The following is a 21798-nucleotide window of genomic DNA, read 5'->3' on the forward strand; positions in this document are numbered from 1 at the left end:
AACGCAAATCTATTCTGCTTGGAATTGATTTTATATGGCTAGCCTAAGGCACTGCGCAATATTGTGTAACATCCAGATCAAATGTGCACAGGTGTCACGTGACACATTCAGTCAGCCATAGCTTTTAGTTCCTAGACAATAGATAGTGCTTTTTATTCTGAAGCCCTTACATACTATACGTATCAGAATGGAACAACAAGCATGGGCATAGCCAATAGGTCTCGCTTTTGGGACCTTCTAAGTATTTAGTTATGCAGCACAATATCCTTGGTGCAACAACATCAACTGTTGAGTGGCTAAACACTTATAAGGTCCCAAAAGGCAAGACCAATTGGCTTGTTATATCTTTCTAACGGATAATAGATTCTTGGTGGAGTGAAGCAAAGGAGGGTGCAAGTTCCATGACTGCGAGGCCTGCACCAAAACGGCGAGACAGACAACTCATGCCTTTGTGAATTAGGGAGCAATAAGCAGAGTGGCAAAGGCAGAGAGGAGCATATGGGTCCGACCTGTATGATTTGTGAGTAGAAATGAGAGGATGAGAGAGGAAAGGAAGGGAGGGAGAGAATTCATTTGAAGAGGTCAGGAATGAGGAGAAATGTGAAGTGCCGAAGAGAAGTGTGGACACGCAAGACAAGAGTGTGAGCCACAGGTGAGGGCTTCTGTTAGAACAAAGGGAAGATGTGAAAGATGAATGGGGGGCTTGGAGAGGTGTAAGATACAAATAGACAAAGATTTGAATGGAGAGACTTGAGGTGAATGAGAAGTGTTAAGGGGCACAGGAGGTGACGGGCCAGAGAGGCCATGAGATAAATGCGAGAGACTGTTAGAAATGAGGGCAGTGAAAAGACAAAATGGCAAGAGGTACTTAAAGGTGAAGTGAGAGGTTGAATGGGGAGAGTTCATAAGTTGTAAAAAGGGGTGAAAGAAAATGGCCTGCAAAGTGAGAGAGGGATCCGGGGTTGGGAGAAGAGAGGAGAGATGGATGGAAGGGATGGGGTGAGAGGAAAGTAGTATGGGTAAACTGCTTAGCTCTGCACAAAACTGCCAGGTTTTTAAGGCACCCCTTCTGCTCCCGGCAAGGGCCACGTGAGCTTTTAATGTGGCAGCACGTATTCCTGCAGAGCGGAAGGCCCTTCACAAAGGTTGACTAGACATCTTTCTGATGTTAATTGCTGTAATTTGGTTATTCCCTCAGTGTTACTGAGTGTTAAAGTTGTAAAAATAATGAAGCAATGCTATACCAAAATATGCGGCATCACATAACATTATTTACATACTCTTCCCATACACTTTAGTCAAGACGATTGCGTAATTTGGTCCTCACCTGCCTCATAATTCCGGTAGCCCTGCCTACAGGTTTAGATCTTTTTGTCAGGAGGGGGTCCTTACGCCTCAAAATGTTGACAGGGGCGGTATCTGCTCCAGGGTGTGCTGCTTTGTATGCCTGTCAGCAAGACTGAAGGTGAACTTCGGTATGGATTATGGTGGACATGCCTTCAAGGTTAACCCACACTTGACACCGCTATGTTCCACCTGCTGGTGCTAAGACACCAGGGCTTCTAAGGTCTAGCGGGCCTTCTAGGGTCTAGCATTAGAATGTGCTCCCTTATGAGAGAAGGCTGAACCTTGTTCCCCAGTTCCAGATTCGACAGCTCTGGCCAAAGTGCCACATTTTCTCCAACACTGAACACTATACTGTACTCTTCCACTAAAAGAAACTCGCACTGCCTTTAGATGCAACCCAATTGTGTACAGCTATAAACGCCTGGAAGCAACTCAATACAAATTATGCACTGGAGAAGAGTAATATTCAGGCTTAAAAAAACAGTAACAACCTCATGGAAAAAGCAAACGCTCACAGGGAATGCAAGACTAAGTAAAGTATGTGAAATGTAAGCAGGAACAACATGCTTTCCTTAATGCTTGTGCACTCGTTATTCAGAAATCAATGACTGTTTTTGCCTGAAATGCTAAGGACATGACTACAGTAACCGGAAGAGACCCGTCCAATGTCCATTGCTTAAATGCTTACAAAAAATAGGGAGTATGGTTTTAAAAGACCACATTCATGAACATAAAGCTGCAGTACACATTTAATAAACTAATAAAAGGAAAACAGCTGATAAGGATCACATTAAACATTTTCTACACCACTCATCAACCAGATATCGCATAACCTCCAGGAATGGTGAACTTCCTCACCTGTTGAAAACAATGCTATTCAAAGACGAGAAAAAATTAAAGTAGTGGTTCACTAGTCAAATCTGTAAAGTGGAGGCAATGTGTTTGGGTGTGAATAAAACCAATCTGGCCACTTTGTGAACACTCCATCTTGCTTTATTTATTTATTTTTCGTATTTTGAACATGTTTTTCTCTCCATTCCGAGGCTGCACTTTGTAATAGAAAGATGTCAGAAAAAGACATTTCCAGCAAAAGTATTACTTCTTTTTAGATCGATTTCACAGGGGGACGAATGAAGCAAAGGAGGGGAAAGAGAGGGTAATAAGCAGTTCTTGGAGTCACAGTTTTCAGCAAGTGAGGAGCTAGACAGAGACAGAAAACAGGAGAGATTATGACTTACTTCAAGCTAGGGGATACAGGCAGACCCAGATCTCTTGATCTTGCCGATCAGCAGGAGTTTTCCCGCTCATCAAGCAGGGCTGTCATTGCAAGCGCTTTCTCGTGCTCTTAATATTGACGGCCCTGCAGACAAACACCACTGTGGGGGCCATCAATAATGACACAAGGTGTGTCCCCTCGCGCCTTAAAGTAGCTACTTTTATTATTTAGAGGGAGCTTGCTGCCTCGTAGTTGACAGTGAGGGCTGACTTGAGGGAGGGTGGGAGGGGCAAGTTACGGAGCGCCTTAGTAGCTTGAGGAAAAGAAACCAGGCAGCAGAATTGAATCAAGAGTGCAACTTGGATGTAATTAGAGACATTTAAAGGGGCGCACACAAATTCCGCGCACAGGGCCATGTCCAGCCCAAAATTAAGTCACCCGCCACATGGGTCTTTCCCCACACAAATGGGAGAAATGTCACCCATGTGTGCGGGAAATAGTGCAATCTCGCAACAGATTTTGATACCCGTCCCAAGCCCAAAGCTGTACAAGTTTAAACCCAAATTCAGCCCCACGCAGATTAGTTTCAACCCAAAAACCACCCTAAAGTTGACACCCTCAATTTATGGAAAATCAGCCTTCAGGAAACTTTTTACGCATAATCCTACTTTCTATTCAATACGCTTATAGTAAGAGGGGGTTCAATGGGCTCCTATGCACTTCTGCAATCATGTTCCAATTCGATTAGTAACTACTTACTTTGAAGATCGGTCCCATCAAGACTTCTTGCTTTGTTCACCACGAATACAACTCGTTTGGCAAGCTGCGATTTGAGGGCCACTCCCTCCAGTTAAAATGTGCAAAGGCCAAATTCGAGAGTCACTTATTCTGATTACTGCTGGCCCTCCACTTCAAAGTCTTTTACCATGACCATCTACTGTGGCGCTAACAGTTAAACAGGGTATACACTCAAAATATTGAGTTTTTAATATCGATTTGCATTAATATCGATTAAAAAATATAGAATGGACACAATATCGACTTGACAGAATATAGACTACAAAAATATCGAATAGCATAGCATTAATATCGAATCAAAAATATAAAATGGACATAATATCGAATAGACAGAATATAGACAACAAAAATAAATAATGGACAGAATATAGACTACAAAAATATAGAATGGACAGAATATAGACTACAAAAATATCGAATTTGAGGTAAGTAAGCTAATATCAATGTTTAAAGTGTTTTTTATGTTAGTATATGTTTGAAAAGTGTATATTTATTTTATTATTTATATTAATACATTTTTTAATGGTATTTAATTTTTGCGTAATATAATTCTGTAGCGGGTTGTGGGTATATAGGGGAATAGGGTGGGAAGTAATTTAATTATCATTAATTAAATATGTTAATTTATTTATTGGTATTAATTTTGAATTAATTGTTAATTAATTATTAATTGTTAATTAATTAAAATATAGTTGGTAATTAATTTTAATTGATTGACTAAATGATAATTATGTTAATTTGAGTAATTTCTTTTCTGTAGCGGGTTGTGGGTTTATAGGGGAATAGGGTGGGAAGTAATTTCATTATAATTAATTAAATATGTTAATTTATTTATTGGTATTTATTTAGAATTAATTGTTAATTAATTATTAATTAGTAACTAATTAAAATATATTTGGTAATTAATTTTAATTAATTGATTAATTGATAGATATGTTAATTTTAGTCATTTCTTTTCTGTAGCGGGTTGTGGGTTTATAGGGGAATAGGGTGGGAAGTAATTTCATTATAATTAATTAAATATGTTAATTTATTTATTGGTATTTACTTTGAATTAATTGGTAATTAATGATTAATTGGTATTCAATTAAAATATAATTGGTAATTAATTTTAATTTATTGATTAATTGAAAAATATGTTAATTTTAGTAATTTATTTTCTGTAGCGGGTTGTGGGTTTATAGGGGAATAGGGTGGGAAGTTATTTAATTATAAATAATTGAATATGTTAATTTATTTATTATGAATTAATTATTAATTGATTATTAATTGGTAATTAATTAAAATATAATCGGTAATTAATTTTAATTAATTTATTAATAGATACATTATTTTCTGTAGTGGGTTGTGGATTTATAGGAGAATAGGGTGGGAAGTAATTTAATTGTTAGTAATTACATTTTTAAATTCTTTTTTTATCTAATTTTTAATTTTTTTTTAATTGTTCATTAATGTATTGGTAATTTGTAAATAATTTGTATTAGTAGGTAATTATTTTTATTAATTAATTTTTATTTGTTTTTTAATTGATTAATTAATATATTATATAAAACTGTTAATTATTTTAATTAATTTGTAATTGGTATTAATATTTATTTTATTTTTATTTATATATGAAGTATTTACTTTCCCTACTGTTGCACTCACTGGAGTGGGAATAGTAGTTTTTACCCTCCTGCTATCCAACGCTTTCCCTACTGTTGCACTCACTGGAGTGGGAATAGTAATTTTTACCCCTACGCTATCCAACACTTTCCCTACTGTTGCACTCTTTGGAGTGGGAATAGTAATTGTTACCCCTACGCTATCCTACGCTTTCCCTACTGTTGCACTCTCTGGAGTGGGAATAGTAATTTTCATCTCTACGCTATCCAACGCTTTCCCTACTGTTGCACTCTCTGGAGTGGGAATAGTAAATTTTTACCTTCCCGGTATCCAATGCTTTCCCTACTGTTGCACTCACTGGAGTGGGAATAGCAAATGTTATGCCTACGCTATCCAACGCTTTCCCTACTGTTGCACTCTCTGGATTGGGTATAGTAATTTTTACCCCTACGCTATCCAAAGCTTTCCCTACTGTTGCACTCTCCTGAGTTGGAATAGTAATTTTTACCCTCCCGCTATCCAACGCTTTCCCTACTGTTGCACTCATTGGAGTGGGAATAGTAATTTTTACTCCTACTCTATCCAACGCTTTCCCTACTGTTGCACTCACTGGAGTGGGAATAGTAATTTTTACCCCTACGCTATCCAAGGCTTTCCCTACTGTTGCGCTTTCTGGAGTTGGAATAGTAATTTTTACCCTCCTGCTATCCAATACTTTCCTTACTGTTGCACTCTCTGGAGTGGGAATAGTAATTTTTGCCCCTACGCTATCCAACGCTTTCCCTACTGTTGCACTCTCTGGAGTGGGAATAGTAATTTCTACCCTCCCGCTATCCAACGGTTTCCCTACTGTTGCACTCACTGGAGTGGGAATAGTAATTTTTACCCCTACGCTATCCAACGCTTTCTCTACTGTTGTACTCACTGGAGTGTGAATAGTAATTTTTACCCTCCTGCTATCCAACGCTTTCTCTACTGTTGCACTTTCTGGAGTGGGAATAGTAATGTTTACCCTCCCGCTATCCAACGCTTTCCCTACTGTTGCACTCACCGGAGTGGGAATAGTCATTTTTACCCCTATGCTATCCAACGCTTTCCCCACAGTTGCACTCACTGGAGTGGGAATTGTAATTTTTACCCCTACGCTATCCAACGCTTTCCTTACTGTTGCACTCTCTGGAGTGGGAATAGTAATTTTTACCCCTACGCTATCCAACGCTTTCCCTACTGTTACACTCTTTGGAGTGAGAATAGTAATTTTTATCTTCCCGGTATCCAATGCTTTCCCTACTGTTGCACTCACTGGAGTGGGAATAGTAAATTTTATGCCTACGCTATCCAACGTTTTCCCTACAGTTGCACTCACTGGAGTTGGAATAGCAATTTTTACCCCTACGCTATCCACCGCTTTCCCTACTGTTGCACTGTCTGGAGTGGGAATAGTATTTTTTACGCTCCTGCTATCCAACGCTTTCCCTACTGTTGCACTCACTGGAGTGGGAATCGTGATTTTTACCCCTACGCTATCCAACGTTTTCTCTACTGTTGCACTCTCTGGAGTGGGAATAGTAATTTTTACCCCTACGCTATCCAACACTTTCCTTACTGTTGCACTCACTGGAGTGGGAATAGTAGTTTTTACCCCTACGCTATCCAACGCTTTCCCTACTGTTGCACTCTCTGGAGTGGGAATAGTAATTTTTACCCTCCCGCTATCCAACGCTTTCCCTACTGGTGCACTCACTGGAGTGGGAATAGTAATTTTTACTGCTACGCTATCCAATGTTTTTTCTACTGTTGCACTCACTTGAGTGGTAATAGTAAATTTAACCCTATCGCTATCCTATGGTAAACATATTGTAAATTTTTTATTAATACTATGTATATGTATATATATATATATATATATATATATATATATATATATATATATATATATATATATATATATATATATATATATATATATATATATATATATATATATATATATATATATATAAATATATATATATATATATATATATGTATTAAAAATATTTTTATTTATGTTAATTATTTATTAATTTTAATGTTCTTTAAGTATTTTAAGTATGTTTAAGTTAGTTATATTTATTATTTCATTAATTTTAATTTACTTTTAACTATTAGAAAAATTCGATATTTTGACTATCTATTTTTTTTACAACAATATTTGTGATTCAATATTTTTGTACTTACCTGTTTGGAGATAGGAAGTCGATATTTTGGCATTCTATATTTTTTACTCAATATTTTTGTAGTTCTATATTTTTGCCATCAATATTGTTGCAAACCATTCTTTGCAACATCAGGATAGAAAAAAAATAAAACTTTCTAACCAGTACGATGCAACTCTTAGAGGGCAGTTAATACTTTGCACTGTGCTAGATTACGAATGTAAATTATGAACTGCACAGTATCAGAATTTCTGTGCCAAAAGTAGTATCCCATTGAGCTGTGCACATAAAATGTTGTTCTCTGATATGTATGGCACAGGTCTATTGCTGCAGGGGTAGGATCAAAGCTTTTTTGTACTGATGTCCGCATCACAACACTAAAATGCGTTAGTCATGCATACTATAGCTCCTGGTAGAATCACAACACAGCTCTTTATATTATAACAAAAGCAGCCACTGCCAGCACCTGCTAGCAATTGGTTGTCCTGCCCCGCAATTTGAAGCGTACACCCGACTCTTCTCTGGCTGTTAGGGAGCAACATTGTGACTTATATTGTCAAAACTTTACTGAAAACGCATATGACTTATGCCCTGCAGCTAAAATAAATGTGCCCTCCAACTGGTCATCTGGTGTCACAGCAGAATGTAAACAACAGCCAGGATCTGGCTCTTCTGTATCATCGATTCAGAAAAGGGGGTGGTGGTGAACAGAGTGTCTGAATTAAGCAGACCACTCTTACCCAGTCCAAAGATCAGGGCTTGATCCATCACCGTTATTTATCTCACTGCACCATCCCAGCTCAGAACCTGGCTATATGCAAATCAGTCTGTCCCTGGCCCAGTGCATCATGGGAACAGGGCAGACTAAACTACCAAGCCAATTCTTCACCAGAAAGAAGACAAGCTACCGGGGACCGGTTTCTGGCATTTCAGCCTTCTTCGGCCCGGCTTGCTTGAATCCTGATGGTGCTGTGAGAAAGGGACTCATGTCTGAGTATACCCTGCCACACCTATAGTGGCCAAAAAAGATTCAGAAAAGGGGGTGGTGATGAACAGAGTGTCTGAATTAAGCAGACCACTCTTACCCAGTCCAAAGATCAGGGCTTGATCCATCACCGTTATTTATCTCACTGCACCATCCCAGCTCAGAACCTGGCTATATGCAAATCAGTCTGTCCCTGGCCCAGTGCATCATGGGAACAGGGCAGACTAAACTACCAAGCCAATTCTTCACCAGAAAGAAGACAAGCTACCGGGGACCAGTTTCTGGCATTCCAGCCTTCTTCGGCCCGGCTTGCTTGAATCCTGATGGTGCAGTGAGAAAGGGACTCATGTCTGAGTATAACCTGCCACACCTATAGTGGCCAAAAACGATTCAGAAAAGGGGGTGGTGATGAACAGAGTGTCTGAATTAAGCAGACCACTCTTACCCAGTCCAAAGATCAGGGCTTGATCCATCACCGTTATTTATCTCACTGCACCATCCCAGCTCAGAACCTGGCTAAATGCAAATCAGTCTGTCCCTGGCCCAGTGCATCATGGGAACAGGGCAGACTAAACTACCAAGCCAATTCTTCACCAGAAAGAAGACAAGCTACCGGGGACCGGTTTCTGGCATTTCAGCCTTCTTCGGCCCGGCTTGCTTGAATCCTGATGGTGCAGTGAGAAAGGGACTCATGTCTGAGTATACCCTGCCACACCTATAGTGGCCAAAAACGATTCAGAAAAGGGGGTGGTGATGAACAGAGTGTCTGAATTAAGCAGACCACTCTTACCCAGTCCAAAGATCAGGGCTTGATCCATCACCGTTATTTATCTCACTGCACCATCCCAGCTCAGAACCTGGCTATATGCAAATCAGTCTGTCCCTGGCCCAGTGCATCATGGGAACAGGGCAGACTAAACTACCAAGCCAATTCTTCACCAGAAAGAAGACAAGCTACCGGGGACCGGTTTCTGGCATTTCAGCCTTCTTCGGCCCGGCTTGCTTGAATCCTGATGGTGCAGTGAGAAAGGGACTCATGTCTGAGTATACCCTGCCACACCTATAGTGGCCAAAAACGATTCAGAAAAGGGGGTGGTGATGAACAGAGTGTCTGAATTAAGCAGACCACTCTTACCCAGTCCAAAGATCAGGGCTTGATCCATCACCGTTATTTATCTCACTGCACCATCCCAGCTCAGAACCTGGCTATATGCAAATCAGTCTGTCCCTGGCCCAGTGCATCATGGGAACAGGGCAGACTAAACTACCAAGCCAATTCTTCACCAGAAAGAAGACAAGCTACCGGGGACCGGTTTCTGGCATTTCAGCCTTCTTCGGCCCGGCTTGCTTGAATCCTGATGGTGCAGTGAGAAAGGGACTCATGTCTGAGTATACCCTGCCACACCTAAAGTGGCCAAAAACGATTCAGAAAAGGGGGTGGTGATGAACAGAGTGTCTGAATTAAGCAGACCACTCTTACCCAGTCCAAAGATCAGGGCTTGATCCATCACCGTTATTTATCTCACTGCACCATCCCAGCTCAGAACCTGGCGATATGCAAATCAGTCTGTCCGGCTGAAATGCCAGAAACCGGTCCCCAGTAGCTTGTTTCCTTCCCAGTATAAGAATTGGCTTGGTAGTTTGGTTTGCCCTGTTCCCATCATGCAATGGGACAGGAACAGACTAATTTGCATGTAGCCAGGTTCTGAGCTGGGATGGTGCAGTGAGCTAAAAAACGGTGATGGATCAAGCCCTGATCTTTGGACTGGGTAAGAGTAGTCTGCTTAATTCAGACACTCTGTTCATCACCACCCCCTTTTCTGAATCATTTTGTCCACCATAAGCGTGGAAGGGTATACTCAGATGTGAGTCCCTTGCTCATTGCACCATCAGGATTCAAGCAAGCCGGGCCGACGACGGCTGAAATGCCAGAAACCGGTCCCCAGTAGCGTGTTTCCTTCCCAGTATAAGAATTGACTTGGTATTTTGGTTTGCCCTGTTCCCATCATGCACTGGGACAGGAACAGACTAATTTGCATGTAGCCAGGTTCTGAGCTGGGATGGTGCAGTGAGCTAAAAAACGGTGATGGATCAAGCCCTAATCTTTGGACTGGGTAAGAGTAGTCTGCCTAATTCAGACACTCTGTTCATCACCACCCCCTTTTCTGAATCATTTTGTCCACCATAAGCATGGAAGGGTATACTCAGATGTGAGTCCCTTGCTCATTGCACCATCAGGATTCAAGCAAGCCGGGCCGACGACGGCTGAAATGCCAGAAACCGGTCCCCAGTAGCTTGTTTCCTTCCCAGTATAAGAATTGGCTTGGTAGTTTGGTTTGCCCTGTTCCCATCATGCACTGGGACAGGAACAGACTAATTTGCATGTAGCCAGGTTCTGAGCTGGGATGGCGCAGTGAGCTAAAAAACAGTGATGGATCAAGCCCTGATCTTTGGACTGGGTAAGAGTAGTCTGCTTAATTCAGACACTCTGTTCATCACCACCCCCTTTTCTGAATCATTTTGTCCACCATAAGCGTGGAAGGGTATACTCAGATGTGAGTCCCTTGCTCATTGCACCATCAGGATTCAAGCAAGCCGGGCCGACGACGGCTGAAATGCCAGAAACCGGTCCCCAGTAGCTTGTTTCCTTCCCAGTATAAGAATTGGCTTGGTAGTTTGGTTTGCCCTGTTCCCATCATGCACTGGGACAGGAACAGACTAATTTGCATGTAGCCAGGTTCTGAGCTGGAATGGTGCAGTGAGCTAAAAAACGGTGATGGATCAAGCCCTGATCTTTGGACTGGGTAAGAGTAGTCTGCTTAATTCAGACACTCTGTTCATCACCACCCCCTTTTCTGAATCATTTTGTCCACCATAAGCGTGGAAGGGTATACTCAGATGTGAGTCCCTTGCTCATTGCACCATCAGGATTCAAGCAAGCCGGGCCGACGATGGCTGAAATGCCAGAAACCGGTCCCCAGTAGCTTGTTTCCTTCCCAGTATAAGAATTGGCTTGGTAGTTTGGTTTGCCCTGTTCCCATCATGCACTGGGACAGGAACAGACTAATTTGCATGTAGCCAGGTTCTGAGCTGGGATGGTGCAGTGAGCTAAAAAACGGTGATGGATCAAGCCCTGATCTTTGGACTGGGTAAGATCTGTCAAGCAGGTACCTGGGCCCTCCTAACAGCTTACTGAAACATTAAAAACTTCAGGGAGTGGGATTGGGGGAGGATAATTTTGGTCACAAGGTTTTGTAACTAGTATTATAAGAGTAATATTCACTATTACTTTGTTATTTACTATTAATAGTTGAGTTTATGGCAGTAATAGTGACTTGTGTGGTTCTTCGGCCAGTTTGTTGTTGGTAGTCCTCATACGCAAATGATTGAGATGAGGACTTGAGGATAGTGCCCCGGTTACTTACCCGTAAACTTGAAGATCTTTAGTCAGGAGTGCTCATCACAGTCAGTATGGAAGGCACTCGCTCCCCTCCCGGGGCAGCTGGCCTCAGAAGACAACCTGGTAGCTCAGGAAGAGGTGCGGGCCTGGCCATAACTTGTACCACCCGAAGGGGGTGGATTATGCCATGTTCATTCCCATGGCCTGGGTTTGGTTCTGTGAATGAGGTGGGATCACCTCATAAGTATGACTGTGAGAATACATACATAAGATAATGAAGATTGCTGGTAGGTAACCAGGCCAGTAATGCTGTCAGAGTACTCAGACAAGTTAGTAAGGAATGGGCCTAGTGAGATGAAGAGCAGGTAACGTTCTTTAGAGAGGTGTATCTTCAATTCTTCCCTAACTTGGAGCGCTACCCTCCTGTCACTTCATCCTCTACACCTATTTGATGCAAGAAATAAATATACAATATATACTTCAAATAATCTGAGTTGCCTGTGTGGCATATGGCCTGTAGTTATGACACATCACACCCTCACCTTGTGCTCCTCGGCAGCCTCTTCTATGGGACACACTCTATGATCCTGGTGCTCCCTCGACTCTCGGCAGATGACACACAGGAGTGTGTGATCCTCTTTACAGAACAGCTGCAGCTTCTGCTGGTGTTTGGGGCACAGATGCTCGTCTTGGGGGTTCTCAGGGGATAAATTCAATCTGAACATTTCCGCGATGTTTCTCAGCTCCCTGTTAGGTCGCAGTTTACCTTCGCGGGATACTGCCCTGCACTGGGGACAGGAGCGGTCCGACCACGGATCCTCCCAGTGATGAGTGATGCAGAAGCGGCAGAAGTTGTGTTCACACTCGATGGACACCGGGTCCGTGTACAACTCCAGGCAGATGGAACAAGTGACCTCGCCTCGGATGTCCTGGAGCTGCGCAGCTGTCGCCATGAACAGAGAGAAGGACGAATACGGTTCCTCCTCCGGCGCTGACACTGGACTTTGAAATGCTTTCAGTTTCCAGAAGATTAAGAAGTGGGAGTGTCTTTATCTGCCGCTGGGGTGGGGTCTGCGTGTCATGGAGGAGAGCTGGGCCCGAGTGTGGACTTTGACAGGCCTTAAATTTTCCTGAAAGTCCAGAAGGCCGCTGGAGAGTTACAGAGAGAGATTAGAACTGGCCTCGCCCTCTTGTAATATAACAAACCCGGTGTAATCGCGGAGAAGTGGAAATACATCCGCTGTATTTCCCCTCACAGAACCGGAGGACAGAGGCGACACCCCGCACCCCCCTGGGTGGTGCTGGCCCTCGGGCAGCCTTATAATCCACTTTGAAGGATGCCTGGCGGTGTTGGAATGTTCTTTAAAGAGACCTCAGTCCTCAGACAAGTGACTAAGAAGGCCAGTATCAAGGGGCCGCCACTATGTGTGCACTAGCAGGAATGTGCGCCCACCAAGTGAAAACCAGCAGTCAAGGGCAGCTTGCAGCAACTATGGAAACCACTCTTGCAGTGACAGACACCAACTCATTCTCAATCCCTCCAACATTGAATTCCTCTTCCTACCTACCTCTCTCTCCCCGCCTCCTGTTCAATCCTGGATGGATCAGCTGAGTTTACTCAACAGTAAACCCATCATTGTGGACTGCGCTAAATCCCTAGGTGTCATACTTGACAAAAGACTCAACCTAATCCCACACATCAACTCCATTGCCAAGAACGCACGTTATCAGCTGCGCCTGCTGTGGGGGATTCGTCGGTTCTTCCCGGAGAAAGACCTTAAGACCTTGGTCCAGACCCACAAGTAGCATTTAATTTGTAGCCTCGAGTACATGGAGTCCCACTTTACTAGCGGCTTACAAGTAAATTAAAGGTGCCAATTGGGTATATGCTAAATTTTACCTTGTTTCACGGAGAGAGCATAAACCGTTTAACACTGGTTTACTGACAACTGCTGGTCTATATTCACCTCCATTAATAGCAGATGTTTATATTGGGGTTTCCATTGTCAAGTTGTGCTTGGTGAGTGAAAATTGCTTTATCCAAATAATTGTTTAATAATAGTTAATCATGGTTTGTATTGGTAAACATATTTATGCGTTTGATTATCAGGAAGTATTTTTGTATGTAAGGAGGGTGTTGGTGAATGGTTTTTAAATGTATCGGTTCATTGGGTTTCACTGAGGTGATTTGTCCATCACTGCTATACAAACAGCGAGAGTATTACAGAAAGTGCCCCTAAATAAGAATGAGCCAAGGGACTCACATCAGTATATGGATTCTCTACTCTGAATCTACTGTTATTTTGCTTCCACCAAACCGCTAAAGACATCACTTTTTTACTTCCTTCTAAGTTGTTCTCTTTTAGGTTTAGCACATGAAGGCCTCATTTGGTGCAGGAGGTACTTCTTAAGTTATTAATAATCCAGCACAACACGCCAGAGTGCATTGTGCCTGTTCTGCTCTCACAAGCCACTCTCTGTTGAATATTTGGCTGCCTAGTGGCTTCATATAGGCCAATCTATCATGCCATCAGTCTGGAAACATGTATCCCTCAATAGCAGCTCAGTGACTCTCAAAAAAGAAATCAGTACTCAGAATGATGTGGTATAAATATTTATCTGTCCATTTTTTCTCTTTTCTCCCTAGGGAGTGCAGACCATGTTCAGCAGGTATGTTTTCTTTTTCCTACGGACACTGTATTGAAAACTTAATTTTGTCCCTTATATGAAGTCTTATTCTCACTAATATTATGTCACACGTTTTTATATATGATAACGGATTCACTAAAAAGCAGCATCTTTGTGCTATTGTTACAAAAGTGTGAACTTGTGTATCAGTCTTAGACTGCAGGAGAAGTGACCATGTTTTAAGAAGTTTTTGTACTGATACGATTGCACAGAACTAAGGGTTTGCTGGCACTGTGCTTAAAACAAATGCCTGGTGACTAACACAGCAGCCTGCCATTCACACACACCAGTATGAAGCACCTATATCAAAATAGAAACTTCTTGTCGCAGATTCCTTACCTTAGAACATTCCCCGAGTGTCAGACTGGATCCGGAAATTTTCGAGTAGCACTCCTGCGTGCTAGTTTGGCTCTGCGTCATCGTCAGCATTCACGCCTGAACTGACTTGTGAGCCTATGTGGGTGTGATGAAATGTGGTTTATTAGTAAGTATAGTTAGGTACCTACCACTAGTACAATGTCCTCAATCACAATATAAGGTCCAGTCAAGGTCTCAATAAATTATTGCCTTGCTCAACCCATGGTAGCTGACTGCGAGCAGGCTGATTTAACTTGGGAGACAGGTGTGTAAAGCATTTTAAAACACCAATACATTAAACAAGTTAGACTCAACAAACAATAAAAGTCCAACACCAATCTATGAAAATAGGAACTATTTTAATGATTAAAATGACACCGAAACAACAAATATCCAATCCACTATAGGGAACCAGAGAATTTTTAATTAATTAAAAATAAAACTAGCGCTTAGAATCAAGTAGCACTCAAAAGGTTAAAAAAGATTGGCTGGACTGGGACAAAGTCAAGAATTCAGGCCACCTATGGTGTAACACTTTTACACTTACTTCCAGAAGTGTTTCTTGATGCAGTGATTCACAGCACCAACCAAGCGTTCACAGGCTCTGGTATGCCTCTTGGGGCCTGGGACTACAACTCCTACAATGCACCTGGTCAATCCAAGTAAAATCCAGGTGAAGCTTGTCAGCTGGAGCTGTCCTCATTGTTGATGTTGCAGGTTGCCCTTCTAGCACTTTTCTACCTGTTGCTGATCAGGGAGTGCACTCCTTATCCTATAAGACAGACAAGCAAAGTCCTTTTGTTGTGAAGCCTTGTGAGTGGAGCAGGTGCAGTCCTTATGAGTGAAGTCCTCCCTTGCAGTCCATCTACTCCAGATGTTTCATTTGGGCCTTTGAGGGTCTACAGCACCAATCCAAGGTTCCAGAATCTCTGAGTTGCTCCCTGGGAATTTATGACTTCAAGAACCACAATGCACCAGGCAGGGCCGGCTTTCGAGATGGTGGCACCCTGTGCAACAATCTCTGTTGGCGCCCCCTCTCCCCACACATCAAACTATGCATTTCTTTCTTTGGTGCGGTCTGTAATCTCACAGCGGTGTATACACATCATTTTCCATAGAATCATAATTTTAGTTTGCCCGTATGTGACCATTATTCTGTCTCCAAAGTTGTCAGCCATGTGCAGTTGGCAAGTGCTCCAACTGAACTCCCTAACAGGGACGGCAGTGGACATGGGATGGATAATGGAGTGCGGGGTAGGGGGAACACACAGGAAAGGGGGGGACCCACTGGCCCATATGTAACACTTCCGTCTCCCTCTACTTGCAAAGAGGGCAAGGAATAGATGAACATGTAATTTGATACTTTCCTGACCTAGTGATAGGCACTTACAACGACATACACTGGTTTCAGTCTCCACTCCAGAGCTCTAAATCATGTCCCATACTCAACATCTATTTACACTTTTAAATCGCACTATACAAGGATTCAATATAAGACAGCATAGAATCACATTTCAATGGTAGGCTATATTTACTGTCGGTACTTACCATTAGCAGGGCCCTTCCCTACACACAACACAATCAGAAATTTAAAAGTAAATGCTTCTTTTCAAGCTACAGGTCTATGACTCTAGGGTGCCCCTTCTCCCTCCCCCTTTCAGAGTTTGAGTGGGATGGAACAGGATTTTAGGCAGGTCTCCAAAAGGACCATGGCCAAAGAAATCTAACAAGAAATCCGTTCCAAAAAGGCGAGGCCTGTTCAGTTAATTTTGTGATTTTAAATATTTGAAGTAGAATCCTGTTCTTTTGATAGAGTACGACCTGTAAATTATTGTGTGCCTCACTGAGTTTTCTTAACTGTATCCAGATAGATCACAGAGCAGCGAACATGTGCCTAAAACAAACCAGGCCTATTGGCTTTGCCAGTACATATTAACAGTCTCACATCAATAAATGACACCATGTGAATAAGTAGAATTGAACATCCATCAATTCTTAAAATATAAGACTGTGAATTAAACATTTCAAAGTTCCATTTTCTCCAGTTCCTCCTTACATACCATGTTCCTCTGCATTCTGTCCTCCTGCTATACACTTAGACCCTCTTATTCTCTGCATCTTTCTGAAATCCTCTCTCAAATCTGCTTCATCACCCTTTTCACATAGACCTTTCGCATTTAATTCCTTACGTCACCTACTCCACCATACCCTTGCACGTGCATGTAAACACACATACGCACGCACACGCACACACACACACACACACACCCTCTCTGTCTCTCTGTCTCTCTGTCTCTCTTTCTCTCTCTCTCTGTCTCTCTGTGTCCCTCATATAGAAATACAGAATGTTCTTTTCCTTTTTGATCAGTCCGAATACCCACAACTGTGCACCTTCATCACCCACTTTCACATAAATTAGTTATTACTATCAGCACACAAGTAAACATTGGTCTGATCTACTGACATGCACTTTGAAGTAACTCATACCTCCTTCAAGTGGCATCCCTGTAATCACCCAGACACCTAGAAGTGACTCAATTCAGCTTATTTGTGATAAGAGTAATTTGGGACATAATGAAAAATATTAAATAGAGACTGCCCGCTGCCATGGATTACCTTAAGAGTTATTACAATATTGAGAAACAGATTGGTGTTTTAGAGAGCAAAATGAATGACTTGAACATATTGCAGAGAATAGACTTGTTTGAAAGTTATTTTCTTAACAGCTGTGGCTCTCCTGATCGTTGTTCTCAAGGCAACAAAAATCCCCATGGCAATGGTGCAGCCACAATGGCCTCCTGCTCCCATGAGAGGCCTATGACAGGATGAGCATACCATGCTGTGCACCAAGAAAAAGAAAATCAAGCGCTCGTCTTTTTTTAAATGACAAACTGCTTTCCTAATCTTTCTCCTGGTGTGAGGAGTGGCACACACACTCCCACATAGCCTCTAAGCTAAAGGTCAGAAATATGTGCGAGCAGGCATGCACCTTGCTAGCTCCAAACCGTGTGTGTTGTAAGCACCCAACAGATCTTGGCACCCGGTGCGCTGGCACCAGTCGCAACGCCCTAAAGCCGGGCTTGGCACCTGGCCAAATCCTTGCCGTCCTCCGAACCCTGACCAGCTAGGTTCTTCTTGGTAGAGATGATACCGGTGGAGCTCTTTTAACCTGTTGCTTTCAACCAGTCCACCATTCAACATTCAGAGCAAGGCAAAGTCCATTTGGGCTGAAGACCAAAGTGTGCAGCAGGTGCAGTCCTCTCTTTTGCAGTTCAAGGGTCCAGCAGAACAGTCCTTCTTCTTCTTCTAGTTTCAAGGCAGGGATCTGAGTTGCTATCAGCTCTCCCATATTGATGTAGGCACCTCTGACCAATGGGGTGCATGGTGCCACCCTCGGGTATGACACCTCCAAAGTGTGGCATATTCTTGTCCCAGAAAGCACTGTTCTTTAAAATCCAAAAGTGTCTGACTTGCCCAACCTACTGGTGTAGCTAACTTTCCCCCAGCACTCCCCAAAACAGACCCTCTTCTAATTAAACTACTGGGACTCCAAACTGCTGGGGTGGGCCTGTTCCTGCCCTAAACTGTCATTCCCGTTTGAGGACCAGTGTGGCTACCCAGCATTGGCAGCTATCAGTAACACAATATGATGGTGAGCAATGGAGCACAACTCGGCAGCGGCTCCCGCACAATGCAGCACTTCTCTGCCGTCAATTCTTGTGTCTACAAGCACGAAAGTAAAGGACTTCCTTCCTGCTCGTGGAACACAAATCCAACTAATCCTGGAGCTGCTCTCATGCTATTTCCAGCATGCCCTACCATATACTTCAGACTTACAGGTAGGTTGTTAATACCAATTGTAATTATACCTAATTACCATGTACTTTAATTCAGAGAATATGTCCAGGTCTGGCTAGCAGAGCTTAGGGCACATTCAGAGTTAGAAAACTACTAGCATCTAGTAGTCAAAATGGGGCCAACAAGTGGTGAGGGGATGATGCTAAATGCCCCGAGTTTGTTGATGTTTTGTTGAGATTTTTATAGATTGTTCTCTTGTTGTGTGAGGGTGCCCCTTAGAAACCAGCGGGTTGCAAGCCGTGTGGTGACTGACACCAGCACATGTCTGTAACAGAGACCCATAATTGGTCTGACCCACTATTGGTCTGTTTGTGGTACTTGGAGCAGTACCATGACTCTAAGACTGTGAGAGGTTGGCCTGGTATATGATGTTCACTGTTCTAGTGAGCACCTTGCACCAGTCCAAACAACCCTTATGGTGATGGTTGTAAAGTCAACCTTATAGACCAGCTATCCTAGGGGTAGCATGGACAAAGCAGTCTTAGGCTAAGCTCAAGAGGGCATATGAAGCCAGCTGTTTTACCATATGCAATCCCCTTAAAACCAAATAAAAGGACACCACACAGGATATATATTCAAAATATATATGTATTTATTTCTAAACAAACCCTGAACTCTTTATAAGCACAGAAGCACAAGCGCCAAACAAGTAACTTAATAGAATAGACAAAAGTTGCACAATTATGGATAGGGCCGGGTGGCCCGCTAAACCATATATTAAAAAAGTGGTATAAGTACCACGTCACAAACAAATGGTAGGGCCTAGGGCCTTGGGAATCGCTGGGGCTACACTGGACTAACAATGGTTAGGGAGCAGGAGGCCCACGGGATGCGTGTGCAGTGTCTAAAGGCACACGCGTTCACACACAGAAGTCAATGGGTGCGTAAAAGTTAAAAGTTAAAGGTTTGGGAGCCTTCTGACTGGACTAGAACTTAACCACTGGAAACTAGGACACTAGGAGTGTAAACCTTTACAGGAGCACCGTAGTACTCGCGTTACCTAACCCACAGGAAGCGGGTGCATTGGTCCCAAAGTGTGTTGGGTTTCGTCGTGGAGATTTATGGAGCCTTGGAGAAAAGATGCTGCAGGCGGCCAGAAGAGAAGAGTCCGGGTGGATCCAAGGATAGATCGAAGATGTAGAGAACCTGAAAGCAGAGGGGACAGAGTCTGGGTCACTAGCCAGTGACCAGGATGGAACCAGGATGGAACCAGGTGATGTCGCATTGCAATCAGGTGCTGATGGGAAGCTTGTCTCTGCAGCCATGTGGACCAGGAGGTGTCGACGACAACCAGGAGGTAGGGACAGACTGTCCCACAAAGGCTCTCACTGTCGGCGGTGTTGGCTTCAAGATTGGGGCCAAAAAGCCTTGGCAAAAGCAACCCACGCAGGAATCGCTGTAGGCTTCTTACTCAGACCAGCAAGGTCTGAGGTGCTGCTTCTTTTGAGGAAAGCAAGGGCCAGTCTGGAGCAACCAAACCAGCAGTGTAGTTTCACAGATTCGTTGCCAAGATGGCCACTAGCCAACGGCAAGTGACCGGGCAGACGCGTCGAGTAGGAAAATGCAAAAGGGCCCCACGCAGAACTCGTGGAGTGTGTAGGGCGGATCTTTGGTGCAAATGCTGCTCGGTGCTGGGGCTTCTCAATCCCCAATGCCAGCTTTGAGGAGGCTTCGGGGGCTGCACAGTTAGCAGGCCGCAGACTTTTCAAGAGGGCCGGTTCCACGTCTCTCGTCGCCTTCACGGGTCTCAGCTTTGCAGGGACTATGGATCGGGCTGTTGGATGTCTGGGAATCCGGTTCTTGTCAGGCTCTGGGCTTGGGCTCCGGCGGGAGGCGGGGGCAAAGCAAATCGTCGATCGCTGGATGGTGCCTGCTTGTGCAGGGTGGTCACTCCTTGACCACAAGGAAGATTCTTCAGTCGTCTTCTTCCAAAGTAGAGTGATGAAGGTCCAGAGTTTCGTTTCAGTCAGGATAATCTAAAGTCTCTAGACTCAGCTCCTACCTCTATACCAACCTTAGGGGCTGGATTACCTGCTAGGTCCCTCCTATGGGTGGGACCAGAGAAGGGGGTGGTTACACCCCTTTCCCTTTGTCCAGTTTCGCGCCAGAGCTGGGGCTGGAGTGCCCCAGCACCGGTTTGAACTGGACTATGCATGGGAAACCTTGTGTGCCCCAGGCAGTGTCTCAATCCTTTCAGCCGTCCCTGTCCCAATACACAAAATCCTGTCTGGGGTGGTGCTAGCACCTCCCAAGGCAGGAAACCTATATTCCAAGCCTCCCTCGCTGGAAGAACTCCCAGCAGCAGGAGGTCAGACTTGTGTCTGTGGCAGCAGCATCCATTTTGTGATGCTGAGGCTCTGGTTAACTTTAACCGTGAATAGTAGGAACAACATGTCTTCTCCCTGTAGAAGGGTGGAATGCTACCCCCGTCACCAGGACTGGTGAGGGGATAGTATTCCAAATCGTATGACATCTTACTCGACATGTTTTGATAAAGCCAAACCATAGTTAGCATTTAACCGGGAGGTTCATAATGCACTTAAGAGTGTATGGTATGGCAAAATCCTAGAACAGCTATAAGGACATGGTTCCGAAAGCTGCAGACAGGCTCAGCTCATGCTAGAGCACCATCTCACATAAAACCAAGCACTCTGCCTCCAGGATTGTTAAGGCCTGCCATAGGAGTGACTTATAGGTGTATATGTGTCTAGATATAAGGTTAGATATAGGTATACTGTATCTAAAGCAAAGGGTGATTACACCACCTTGCCCCAGCTGAGTGATCAGCCAGTTGTGTCAATTTGGGTGGCCAGCCAGGGGTGGCATAATACATGCTGCAGCCCCTGGTAGGCCTTGGATGCACCTATGCCCTGGGTACCTATAGTACACTGTACAGGGGCTCCTAAGGTGACCCAGTATCCAATTGGAGATGTACCTAGGGTACATGGAGTCCATTTTAAAGAGAGAGCAGATAGCCTGGGGCCCTGATTAGCAGGATCCCGGCCAACTAAGTCAAAAACCAGCTAAACACTAGGCAAAAAATCTGGGGTAACCATAGTCAGGTATCCATCTTCCTACAAAGACCTGCAAGGACTGCAGCGTCATGAGCCCCGTGGTGCTGTTGGAATGATCGCTGAACCTCCTCGCCACCTTATGTCGGAGACCCTGCGATGCTCATGATACCGATCAAACAGAAGGTCCACAACCACTTTGTGGAGCTGCTCCAGACAATCTTTGTTAAGATCCAAGTTGCCATGTAGGTCTCATAAACGCAAGAAATCAAAGACTTTGAAATGGTGTTTGTTTTCCTTTGATGGGCCATGCCAATGCGAGGAGGCACATGAGA

General features: G+C 43.6%; 1 protein-coding gene across 1 annotated transcript in view; it reads right to left on the bottom strand.

Annotated features, from left to right (window-relative positions):
• The window catches only part of LOC147717712 (E3 ubiquitin-protein ligase TRIM39-like), a 723224-nt gene extending 710722 nt beyond the window's left edge, over positions 1 to 12502 (bottom strand). The window contains exon 1 of the mRNA XM_086920555.1: positions 12092 to 12502. Within this exon, the coding sequence (XP_086776681.1) occupies positions 12092 to 12502 (411 nt within the window). The remainder of the gene's footprint in view (positions 1 to 12091) is intronic.
• Positions 12503 to 21798: the final 9296 nt, after the last annotated feature.

This window comes from Lissotriton vulgaris, chromosome 5, assembly GCF_964263255.1.
Source record: "Lissotriton vulgaris chromosome 5, aLisVul1.2, whole genome shotgun sequence".
NCBI classification, from domain to species: Eukaryota; Metazoa; Chordata; class Amphibia; order Caudata; family Salamandridae; genus Lissotriton; species Lissotriton vulgaris.